The sequence below is a fragment of the Denticeps clupeoides genome, chromosome 19 (assembly GCF_900700375.1).
Source record: "Denticeps clupeoides chromosome 19, fDenClu1.1, whole genome shotgun sequence".
In the NCBI taxonomy this organism is placed as follows: domain Eukaryota; kingdom Metazoa; phylum Chordata; class Actinopteri; order Clupeiformes; family Denticipitidae; genus Denticeps; species Denticeps clupeoides.
This window is the reverse complement of record NC_041725.1, coordinates 7,651,601-7,664,511: the sequence shown is the minus strand read 5'-3', so window position 1 is coordinate 7,664,511 and position 12,911 is coordinate 7,651,601. Positions and strand designations below refer to the sequence as shown.

General features: G+C 43.1%; 1 protein-coding gene across 3 annotated transcripts in view; it reads left to right on the top strand.

The window, feature by feature from the left end:
• Nucleotides 1-12,255, top strand: part of fam168a (family with sequence similarity 168 member A) — a 34,773-nt gene extending 22,518 nt beyond the window's left edge. For 2 of the 3 annotated variants that reach the window (XM_028962560.1, XM_028962559.1), the window contains 6 exons: nt 3,869-3,949; nt 6,709-6,834; nt 8,524-8,666; nt 9,721-9,895; nt 9,992-10,123; nt 10,793-12,255. In XM_028962560.1, coding sequence (XP_028818393.1) covers nt 3,869-3,949; nt 6,709-6,834; nt 8,524-8,666; nt 9,721-9,895; nt 9,992-10,104 — 638 coding nt within the window. In that variant the 3' untranslated portion in view covers nt 10,105-10,123; nt 10,793-12,255. The remainder of the gene's footprint in view (nt 1-3,868; nt 3,950-6,708; nt 6,835-8,523; nt 8,667-9,720; nt 9,896-9,991; nt 10,124-10,792) is intronic. The other variant, XM_028962561.1, reaches the window with a different exon arrangement.
• The last annotated feature ends 656 nt before the right edge of the window (nt 12,256-12,911 follow it).

The window sequence follows — 12,911 nt, the reverse complement described above, 5'->3', positions numbered from 1 at the left end:
CAGCTTACTCTCCTGGTCCAGTGCATAATACCGGCATTTCAGGGTATGGAAATATGGGCAGCACACAAGCCACTGGGGGGGGTCAGGAAAGCTAACCACTGGGCTGAAGGGTCCAAATAGCACACTTTGTGTTAGACCTACTTTCAAAGCACTACAGTAGACACAGCGCTTGGGGCATTTCGAATGTCACATCAAGCCTGTCTTTCAGAAGGTTTTAAGTCACGGACTAATTTAACTTTTAAGTATTTTGCCCATTAAAAACTTTCAGCTCAAAACTCACACTGTTATTTAAGATGCGTATGTCTCCCTTTGTCTGGGGAGAGTGTAGACCTCTTTACTGCAACACCCTCTCGCGAGGCACTGAAGGTAACAGAGTTTGATGCCGTTGTTCCTAGTTAATATTCTTCCCAGTGTTAGTTAGCTGAATATGTACTGTGAATGCATATTAGATGCCTGTAAGCGAGGTTATGTTACATCTACGCTGTCAGCTAGCCATTTCCATCAGTAACATGTACATCATGTTATCATCATGTCTGCTCCTACAGACCACACGCATCCTCACACACGCACATGCACATATAGCTATCAACACACTATCAACACCTCACCGCACACCTCACCTCTATTCCTGCATGATTGCTTGCAGTCTTTCAACATTATGCATTCATAATTAATGCACTGGACTGATTAATGGCACAAAGATTCATTATTTGCCTTCAAATAACGTGCGTGCCGAAAATACCTTTTTTATGATCTTTTCATAAACTAATATTAAAATGGGACGAGCCCATAGGACTGACTGACGGCTCTGATGCACCATACTTAGTCATTCTGGATTATTTAAACCAACTCCTGTCACTTCATCACACACAAAAAAATACAATCAGTGTTACCAGAAAGGGGTGAAACGTTTTGTCAAAAAAAACAAGACAATTAAAAAAGATTTCACTGTCACCAGATATGTTGTAGTGTAGCGTCTGTATGGGGCAGCACACAATCACCAGTCCATCAGCCAAACTAGCCTCACCCCAATGGCTCTTCTGGATCCAAACAGCTATTCGAATCCACTGAAAGGCTGAGAATATGAGAATATTTGAGAATATGAGTTTATGTATTGTATGTATGGGGCAGTGTTGGCCTAGCGGTTAAGGAAGTGGCCCCATAATCAGAAGGTTGCCATCCGCCAAGGTGCTACTGAGGTGCCTCTGAGCAAAGCACCGTCCCCACACACTGCTCCACGGGCGCCTGTCATGCGATGGGGCACATCTGATTGGTGAGCATGATTGTTTTTTACACAGGGACATCAACGCAATGTGATCGGATAGTTTAAATCCAGAAGTTAGAAGTGGCGGCCTTGCATCAATGCAGGCACGGTCCTTGTGTTGCGCTACAACTTTATGTACTTTTTTTTTGTTCAGCTAAACAGGAATATGCTATTTGTAATTATAGTTGATGCAGCTCTATTGCCAGATCAGTGATTGCTTCATAATCATCCATAAGTGGACAAATGTTGGTCTGGCAACACTAACTAACCAACTAATCCACATTGCCCACTGTGGGCCATATTGCTTTCTTCAGCCTTCTTATAGCCTTCTCTTCATACGCACAACATTCTACCTCACTCCATTTATTCATGTAAAGTGTGTGGCAGCCTTTAGAGCGCAGAACGCCTGGCTGGTTTTTCAGGACATTTGGGGGGGTGGCTTTAGACAAAGAATGACGTGCGGCTCTAAGACGCTCACAACGGGAGAACTGAGATCCAGGCAGTCACAGATGGGGGGAAAAAATCTAGGGAGAGAGAGAGGGAGAGAGAAGCGAGGGAGACTGGTGCATGTTCAGCAGTGGGAGGTATAAATAAACCAGCAAGTCAGAGGCAGTGCTGCTCAAGCTCCAGCCAGGCCACTCGCCAGGCCTTTTCTATATAGCCATTTTGGAGAAGGAGGATCGATGCATAGATGATGGATTTACATCAGTACAGTCTGTTGAACGTAGTGTTGCACTGAACATGTAGTAACCCATTCACTTCATAATAACAACAGTTAATACCATTAGCCTATTAGGAAAGTTACACATATTAAGCATTTAAGTTAAGTTAGAGAGTAAAGCCTTTCTGTTGCTTTGCACTATTTGTTTATTATTAGTCATCCTTCCTCTTGGGAAGATATATCTGGGTCTTGGCCAGCTAACTCAACAGTGACCTAGATGCACCATACAGGCATATCAATCTGCATCTTTCGTGTGGTAAGACTGCTGTTTTACCTACATAATATCCACGCACCAGTTATAACCAGTGATCTAGTGATAAGAAACTGACTTGACAACTGACCATTCACATTTACAACATTTATTATATGCCCTTATCCAGAGCTCCGTACAACCAGTAGTGACAGGGACAGTCCCCCTGGAGACACTCAGGGTTAAGGACCAATAGCAATATCGGCACCAGGCTCATGTGCTGAAACTCGTACTGGAACGAATTCCTCTATACCATATTGAGTTATATGTGATGTGGCCAGTTGCTGCAGAAGAATGTTGCCAGTTTGGTGGTGCTTTAACTCTCTGGAGGTGGAACATGACTGATGCAGGACTCCCCAAACTCCCTAGTGCATCATATGCCCTTATCCAGAGCTCCTTACAACCAGTAGTGACAGGGACAGTCCCCCTGGAGACACTCAGGGTTAAGGAACCTGCTCAGGGACACAATGGTTGTAAGTGGGGTTTGAACCTGTGACTTTGTGGTCTTCTGGTTCAGAGGATTAATAAGGGCTGACAGATGGTGAATACTGTACTCTGTAATTCACCAGTTTCTTTTTTTAATACAGTATAATTTGTTTACTCATCAGCCTTTGCAGACTTTTCTTGTGTTTTTAAGTTGCAATATAAATTCTATTGGTCTTGTGTAGTAAGTTACTCACCTGACATCTCACATCAAGAAAGTTCCATCTCCAGGCTTCCTTATTAACATGACTGTATACAATATTTAACTGTCCAAAATCAGACATATATCCCAAATGATAATAGATATTCTAAACAGTAATAAAATATTGTATTACGGGCATATCATTGTATCAATTTTGTGTCCTGAAAAGATTGTTTATAGCATGTGTATGTGTTTGTGTGGACCCTGACAGACACGTGGATTGGCAGTGGGATGCATTTACCCCCCTCAGGCAGGTTGTGTTGTTAGTTTCTGCTTAAGTGCTCTACAACAGGGGAGATAACATTTACTCTTGCAGATTTATTTTCTCACAAAGCTCACATTGAGTGAGAGAATCCTGATCTCCCCATACAGCCAAATCCTCTGGAGCACAGATAAAAACCTCATTCTGTTGCTCTGGAGATGAGTGGTCAGCATCTGCGGGCACATTGCGGAGAGCTAAACGGCAGCACTGGGGGTAAGGAAGGGCTCCTTCACTTTCCATTGCCTGAACGGGTAGCCCTGTGGAAAAAGGGGAGCTTCTGGATGGTTCCGTTTGGCAGTCTGCTGCTCAGTATGGACGAGTCGAAGCCGTCCGAGTGTGTCTTATTGAGGCAGACAATTTGTAATGAACACCATCTGTGCCAATCCTGTTCAGTCACACACCCCTGTGTTCATCTGCCACTGTGGGCAACTGGCTGTCTGCAATTGTGTGTGTGTGTGTGTGTGTGTGTGTGCATGTGTGTGTGTGTGTGTTCCGTGGCCCCTAATACAGCACCACACCGCGACATGATGGAATGGGGACGGGAGTGTTTTTTTTTTTTTTTTTTTTTCCACACTGAGATCTCATAATATCCAAATCTTTGCTACAAATCCAAAGCATCAAAACCAACCAGTGTCTTGAATATTTGTGAATGTCTGTAATTAACTAATTGTTGTGCCTTCTCTTAGGATACCCAGGAGGTTACCCCACCACAGCCCCTACCTACACACCTAACCTCTACCAGACCGGCAGCCCAGGCTATCCTCCAGGTAAGACCTTCCAGCAGGTGAAATACACGTTACGTGTTAACTGGCACTGGGCGGTTAGCACAAGTAGTCACGACTGGTTTTAATGCATCAGGTAGGGCCAATCACCTACACTCTATTTCATCCCCTGCCCTGGCCGCAAAAGAACTCATGCTCAAATGGGTGCTTGGGACTGGATGAGCAGACATTAGACTGCAGGCGTATCACGAGGCAGAAGCGAGTTAGAAGCCATCCGAGATAGAAGCATCCCAAGATTGCAACCATTAGCTAATTAGGATGTGTTTTAGTCAGAGTTAATGACATGGTCTGAAATGCGTTTAACTCTCCGGGGGGCTGTATTTTCATCAAGGCAATTTCAATAGTGCTTCACTCGTAAATTATTTTCATTGGTGAGCATTCTCACCTTTAAAAAAACGAGCTGGTGGAAGGCAATGGGACCCAGTTGGTGACGGCACCAGGCTCATGTACCATATTGAGTTATATGTGATGTGGCCAAATGCTGCAGAAGAATGTTGCCAGTTTGGTGGTGCTTTAACTCTTTGGAAGTGGAACTTGACTGATGCAGGACTCCCCAAACTCCCTAGTGCATCATATGGAATTAGGATTGGATTTATAAAAGAATACAAAAATGAACAATGATTTTAGAAATGTAGATGTTCCATTGTTTTTAGTTTTTGGAACCTTCTGATATTTCTATTTTTATGTTCTGAGATTGGTAAACCAAAGAAGGGAAATATAATAATAGATGAAAATTTAAAAACCGCATAAAAGTGTCAAATTTCACTGTTTTTGTCACTAATAGATAGTATTCAAGAGTTGTCAGACTTTTTAATCTGAATACAGTTTTGCATATAATGTCATTCCAGCAGACCCAGTGAATCTATCCTGCTTCTCCAACCATAATTTAACAACTATCAAGCCTTCTAAAAGTTCATGGGAGGTTTTAGCCCACCGCTCAACAAACTTATTAACCCGCCTCATACCTCCAGCTTGCCCTAACATACTCAACCCTGTGTTGTTCCAGGGTTGGAGCTGTCAATCTGTATTACAGCATTCGATTAATTAAGGACTGTACAAAATACACCGGAATTAAATAAATTACTTGGATCAGTCACTGTGCGACATCATCAAATACAATTCCTTACAAAACTCTCAGCAAAATATAATGATGGAACTGAACAAGATACACAGCCATCACCTTGACGATGGTTCATGAGGAAGTCTGTTTTATTCTTCCCATGCAAGCTCAATGGACCAAATGTCCTCCTTTCGTATGAAGCTTTTTGGTATCATCCCACATATTAGCTGCAAACTTTAATGCTCACCCAAATTTTTAAATGGTGAGTGTTAAAGTCTGCTATGCACAGTGTAACCCCAGACTGGTCTGGGTCCGCCACCACAAGAGCCTACAATCACATCAGAACTGGACCACGTAGAAGAAGGTGGCTATTTACCTGGAGAAGAGACACACTGTGATGAATGCAGTGTGATGCTCTGGTCAACACTCAGGTGGGCATTCGAGGTTCCTTGAATGGCACTGGCCTGTTTCAGCAGGACGTGTCCTTCCATACTGCAACGAGTTCAGAGATGTTCAAAGAGTTAAAGCTCCCTTAAATTCACAGGTTTTGCAACATCTTGGTGTCAGATACTGAAGGCCATTTTCAGATGGCATGTCATGCCTATTGATGTTTGGTAGCATGCGTATTGGGTATCAACGTATAACATAATATGTTTCATGTCTGCTTTACATGAATCACTGTCTTTTGGAGACTTTGAAATGGGTCTCGGGTTTGCTTGAAAGTTTTTCTGTTTCGGGAGAACCGTAACTTTTTTCAAAGACCTTAAAGAGCCAAGTGAGAAGATGAATGGTGCAGCTTGCTCCTGCTAAACGCTCCCAAGCCTGAGGAAAGCACAGGTGCGACAACGCAGACGCTCATATCCTTGCGGTCTGACGCCCCCAGCGGGACGCTCTGTCCGATGAAACAGGTGGACGATAGCTAGACGCAGTGGACACTGGGACAGGCAGGTGCTGAGCAACGCAGCCAAACAATAGCTGCTCAGCAGGCCCCATTCAGGCTGCTTTCATACTTGAAGCTGCACGTAATCCTGGGATTTGATTAGCTGTCTCAGATGCGCCAGTAGAGACCCGATTGTAAATGTGGACATTTGTTTATGTCTGCAGATGTGATGCAGTTGACAGTTTTTGTTGAATTGGCCTCTCAGGTCCTATTGATATTTTTAATGGCTGGTGTTAAATCTCACTGTTAAGCTTTTGTCTGCCTTGCCGCTCTAGCCTAGACCCTTTGGGAGTATTCGTGCCGTAAGACAGGGCTCCTTCAAGGTAGCTTCAAGACGTTGTCATCATGTCAGATCCGCACAGATGTAGTTCCCCAGCTCCTCCTCCACGAGTACGGCAGTCGGCCAGGCCTTTCTCTTTGTTCCTCTGTCCTTGTGCATGCTTCGCTGGCTTGTGGGATGCTCATAGGACAATGGTGTTGCGGCGCCCCCTGGTGGCAATAACATGATGTGCCGTGGAGAAAGTACAATTTTTACAGTAGAATTGAGAGTTCAGCAGGTTTGATGTTGTTAGCACTCTGGAAACTAAAGATTAATTAGCGAGAGAGAATAACTGAAAAGCAAGGGGCAGTGTAGAGCCATGCTGTGTTGTAATTTGCTGTGTGTGTGTGTGTGTGTGTGTGCGAGCGAGCGTGCGTGTGTGTTTGTAACCCCTGCCCTTGTTTGTTGTTTGTCTGTTGGGACAGTGCTGCTGGTGAAGCAGGGCTGGCCACAGACCCCCTCTGGCCCGGGGGCCGCTGACGGCTCGTATGACCTGGCCGTGGACGCGGGCTCTGAGGGCAGGCAGTACCAGGCCTCGTCTGCAGCATTCAGTAAATATAACCCCTACTACGTGCCCACCACTGTACACACACTGGCTGTCTGAACCGTAGAAACACACACCCGACCTCCACCATTTACTAAACACCCTTAATGTGTCCCCGTTATCAAATAGGCACATAGTGACCTGACCTGTTAAAAGCATTCAAAACACTCACTGTAATTTGGACATATTGAAGTCTAGACACATATAAAAAGAGATGATATTTTAAAATGAGCACTTCGTGAAGACCAGTGCAGACTCTGGCACTCAGTATCCAAAAAAGTAAAACCAAACTGTCAACCGTGTATTTTGTATATTTATGCAACATGTTGAGAGTTAACTAATAAATTGCACATTTTTTCCCTAGTATGTTTTTTATAGTTGAATATTGTTCTTATCATTAAAACTGTTCTACTTATCAGGTCTATTAATATATCTAGATTAGGGATGGTTCTAAATTAAACATATTTCTTTCAATGCATGGTTTGTATGTCATGTGTCGCTACTCATTCATCAGTGGGCATGAAGTAGGTTTGTGAAGTTCACCTGAAGCCCTTATGATTGAAAAGCATTTATTAAAATGTACTTGTAAAGCATACAGCACAAAGATGGTTACCAAGCGACTAGCGGCAAAAAGCAGAAATCCTTAATTAGCTGCAAGTGTTGCTTGCCTGCCATCTGCAGAGGGCTTTACAGGGTTGCTGTTACAACACACTAACAAGGAAGCGCTAACTCCGGCATAAATCACTCACACACGCACACTACGTCTGAATGACAGCTCCCGTCCGCAGCATGCGGTGACAGTGCAGCCTGCTTCCGTTACCTGTCACCCTCTGCTTGTTTTTGCTGTGCTGAATACAGTCTGCTTTCACAACCTCACTGCAGAGACACACACACACACGAGCGCGCGTGCAATAGCTGTGAGCGAAGCAGCGGGTCGGGAGGTGTCTTCAGGCCTCGGCGTGTTAGAAGCGGGACAGTAGACGAGGACAGCCAGGGGCAGGGAAGGACGGTGGCAGTGAAGCTGTTGGCTAGAGGGAAGTTCGGGAGAGTCAGAACTGCTGTTAGGTCCTCTCGAGACTTGGCCCCTGGGACCCTCAGGTCAGCACATTCCTACACCACAGCCTACCGAGCGCTTGGTTACCTGGATGAAACTGTCGTGGTGGACTCTGAATGTTCAGGCCTGGAGGTCTCGGGGGAATCTTTTCTGTGTAGAGAGTCACACAGCAGAGATGAATAGAAAGTGGGGGGAAAAAGTGGGACATTGGGGGATATTTTTGGTGATCAATAAGGGACATCAGGGAACTCTGGATGCATTTCTGTGGCAAATGAGGTGCTGTTTACCGTGGTTTAGGGTAAACTATGCTTATCATTGTGACTAACTCTCCACCCGTGCTTGATGTCAGTGTGTTGCTTTTTGTCACAATCTTGTATTTGTAATTCTTGTGTGAGTGGGTGACTGTGTTTTTAAGTTTTTTTAACCTTGTCTGTGCCATTTTAATTGCTTTGATGTTTTGTACGGGTCATTACTTCAAGGTTTGAAATGTTAATAGTTTTCAGACCTGAACCTGAAGGGATGATGTTGATTTAAGGATGTCATTGTTAATGAACTGCTGATCTTTAGCCATTTGGACCACAAAGTCATGAAATATATTTTTTTGCTAATTCCCCTCTTGCCCTTCTCTGTTCTGTCTGACAGGATACACTGCAGGGACTCCTTACAAAGTGCCCCCAACCCAGACCAACGGAGCCCCTCCACCTTACTCTCCTTCCCCTAACCCTTACCCGACGGCCATGTACCCCATTAGAAGTGCCTACCCCCAGCAGAACCTCTATGCTCAGGTAAGACAGTCCAGCTGTTGTTCTGCTCTCTCAAGCCATTTCTCTTAAGTGACCATGGTAGCACGTAATTCATATCATAAATGAACTTTTTTAACATGCAGAATCTTTTGGGATCTATGGAATCACACCACTACCAGAAATTCATGTTGAACTTTTTGATATAACAAATTCAAATTTTATTTGTCACATACACAGTCATACACAGTATGATATGCAGTGAAATGCTTTAGCGACTGCTATAGACCACAGTATTGCAAAGATTGCAAGTATACAATGAACCAATATGCAAATATTGCAAACATAACCAAATATTACACTTTTATGTTTTTAACATAAAATATGTGTAACTGGTAGAGTGAAGGTGTGCAAATGAGTAAAGTGAAAGTAAAAAATGTATGCAAGGGTAAAACATTTGTGCAAGGATTCTGGGGGGCTTGAGTCCAGAGATAAATCATATATCTATCATTTCATTTCTCACTGTGACTATTTGTATAATCCGCTTGAGGCTGGGCTCAATGTGAAAAATGTTGTCGTCATTGAAATAAGATGCATTTCTGACATAGCATTGATGGAAAGGATGTGACAAATTTTAATCAAAACTGCCATAGATAGCGATTATATCTTCACTATACATCTGGTCTTGAGCATTAATGCATTTTAGTTTTACTGAATGTCTAATTTTGTGTGTACATGGGTGCAGCATTAAAAAAATAGAGGCAAAATTTAAACTAAAGCATTGTTTGAATTTTCTTCTTCAGTCACACGGATACTTCATTATTGCATAGCAGACTGATTTCCTACAATATACTGAGTATGGCTGAAAGGCCAGCAGCAGATTGTGATACCACGGGTCACTCTGCAACTCTTGCTCCTAACTAGTTGCTGTGATGTGTTATACTGGGAAGGCTGTTGCAAAGCCTGCAACAAAGAGGTGGCTAATTAGCTCTTGGAGTTTTGCGTTTAACCATCTGTGGTGCGAGCTCTGATTTGTCTGCTGGGTAAATTCGCTCTAAATTACAATAGCGCTCTGTCTTCTCCGCTCTGGTTTCTTCAGGGTGCTTACTACACACAGCCCGTGTATGCAGCCCAGCCCCACGTCATCCACCACACCACGGTGGTGCAGCCCAACAGCATCCCCTCTGCCATCTACCCCGCACCAGTCCCTGCACCTCGCTCCAATGGGGTCGCCATGGGCATGGTGGCTGGCACCACAATGGCGATGTCGGCAGGTGAGGACATGGACAAATGTGTCGATCTAAACATATTTTACGTGAAGGAGTCATTTGACAACCGACAGTGCTCACTCTTTGTGTTTTCCGTGTCAGGAACTTTGCTGACCACCCCTCAGCACACTCCTATTGGACCACATCCCGTTACCGTGCCAACATACAGGCCCCAAGGAACCCCTGGGTACAGCTATGTGCCACCGCACTGGTAGAAATCATCTGCCAAATCATGTGAGTGTCTTCAGCTGATGTCCTGCTAAAGTCACATCGTCCATTGCCTATTCTTGAATAAAAGCATTGATAAATTATGTATTTCTAATGTAAGGTTTGGTAGCAGGCATGGTCCTGATGTCACTATAACAGAGACTGTGTTTGAAAACAAAGGAGAATGCATGAGAACAGGATGAAATAGGGGGCAGTTTAAACATTATATTTCTGTGGAAAAAAATGTCAAGAAAAGGAACCAAATTACAAATGTATAGGGCAGATTTCTTAGTTTCTCAGTTTTGTGGCTGAAGAAGTCACATTTGTATTGATGGGAGCAGGTTTACCTGGGGGCAGTGGTGGCCCAGCGGTTAAGGAAGCAGCCGCGTAATCAGAAGGTTGCCGGTTCGAATCCTGAGCCTCCAAAGCACCACTGAGCAAAGCACCGACCCCACACACTGCTCCCCGGGCGCCTGTCGTGGCTGCCCACTGCTCACCAAGGGTGATGGGTTAGATGCAGAGGACAAATTTCACTGTGTGCACCGTGTGCTGTGCTGCTGAGTATCACAGCCCACTTTGAAAATAGGGATCTGTGTGTTGAAGTGAACATCACTGTTTTGTTATGGCCATTATAACTTTTCTCTGTTTGCATTATTGCCTTATTCGCACCTCAGTCACACTGTCTTTGTGTTTTAGATCTGGAGTCAAACATCGTATGCAACTACTCAAGTCTTACATGGGCGCTCTGTGATCAACATGGAAACGCCACGTCTGTTTGCAAGAACAAAAGAAAAAAGTGCAAAGGTCACTTTATGCATTCTTGAGTGTTTTTGTAAAAGCTGCTTTCTTGTTTTTTTTATTTAAATTTTCTTTTCACATATTTTCCTGTTTTTGTTTTGTTTTTGTTTTTTTTTGTTTGTTTTTTTTTGCATTTTTTTTCTCATTGTCAATATGGTTATTCCAGAGAAACTCCAGAATGATTTTGACCAATCACATCTCTTAAATCTGTTTTTATGTTGTGTGTGATGCTGGTGTGTAGGAATGTACTGAGCGCAACGTCATCGCCATGATTTCGGTTCTCATTATCGACATATGCTGCCAAAAAAAAAATCAATCGTTTAGATATTAGCACAGTTTTTTTTTTTATTTATGTAGATTTTAATTTAAATTCCCACCTTTGTTTTCTCAGAAAGGGCTGAGAAGGTCTTTGTTTCTTTAAACATTATTATTTCCCACAAATTTCTGTTCATCTTCCAGTATCGATAACAGCGGTGTCTTCCAGCTTGTAGCTGTTTATTAGGTAGATTTGTAATGAGTATATCAGCTCTATGGCAGTACAAACGTGGTTTAAATTTCATTAGGTAACGGAGTACTTTGAGTAATATTAGTTAACCATTAGTAGAGAGCATTTTGAGTAAGCCGGTTTCTTTATTAGCTTGTTTGTCGGGGTAGAGTAAGCTTCTAAATTATAAACGCGTATATCTATATATTTATATAGGTGTGTGTGCGTATGTGTGCTCGAGCAGCACTTGCGGAATTGCACATAGGCACACACGTTCACACACGCATACACACGTATACTGTGGGGAGGTGCAGTATTTTAACATTAAAGCTGGACCTGCGTATGGCACTTAACTGGAACTCCAGGTTTGATGTCAATCCAATAATCAAAAGTGAATTTGAAACGAGTGCCAACCCTGAGGGCGGAGGGGGACAGGCTACGCTTTCAGCATTCAAGAGCAGCATGTTGAGGAGTTAAAGGGAGCCGAGCGGTTTAAACGACAGTGGAGGAAGCGCGCAGCGCAGGCAACGCTGTGCGATAGGAGGGACAATGCTTACCAGAGTCCTCAGTGGAAAACAGGGAAGTGGGCTTTGTTTCACACAGTTAATGTGTAGCAATGGTGACTTAAAAAAAAAATTTCTAGTGTTTAAATGCAATAATAAAAAGGCTTGCCGTAAACGGCCCGTAACAGTAACAAAGTCTTTAATGTGCAAGGGACCGAGAGAATAGGGATTCAGTCAACTATTCCGAGATGTCCAGTAATCATGAATATACACAGAAATGACTGTAGTACAGAACATATCATAACTTTATTAAGAGAAAATAAAAAAAACATGTGATGAAGAATTGCACAATGACAAATAAGACAGTTAATAAACAGGTACATGGTACATTCTTTTATTTAATGAAATATTAAAGAACGAGTATATATATAGTGCGGTACCCTTTAGACACAGTACTGTCTGTATAAGTAATATAAATCTCAATGACCAGTATCGCATATTCTTATTTTCATTAAGGCTGATTAACCACTATTTCCGTACTGCAAGCGCAAGAGAGAGTATCCGTAACGGAGTAGTCTAGGATTCCAGGTGAAGCGTATGTTGTGTGTAATGTTGCATGTGTCATGCAAAAGAATGCAGTTACGTACCAAGCGCAAGGCCGAGCTCTCGCAAAAAGCATGGTTGCATCACGTCGGATTGCCACTTTGTATCGTGCTTTCTAAAATCCTTTCTGAGCAACAGCGTTCTGTGCAAATGCTACGAGGTGAAGCAGTTGAAGATGGGAACTATGGAACGACATTTTTCATTCACCATTCACCATTCCCATGGCTGTTTTGTAATTCCAAGAGAGAGAAGAGCAATTCTGTTCACAGCTACAAACTTGTTGAGATTTGAGTTAAAAGTGTTTTTTTTTTTTTTATTTGAACCAAAAACATTTTTAGTCCAAGACATGCATGCATGCAGTGAGATATTTTAAAAATATATATTTCTCAGCGTGCTTACCTCCATAAGCAGGTCATGAATCAGGTTG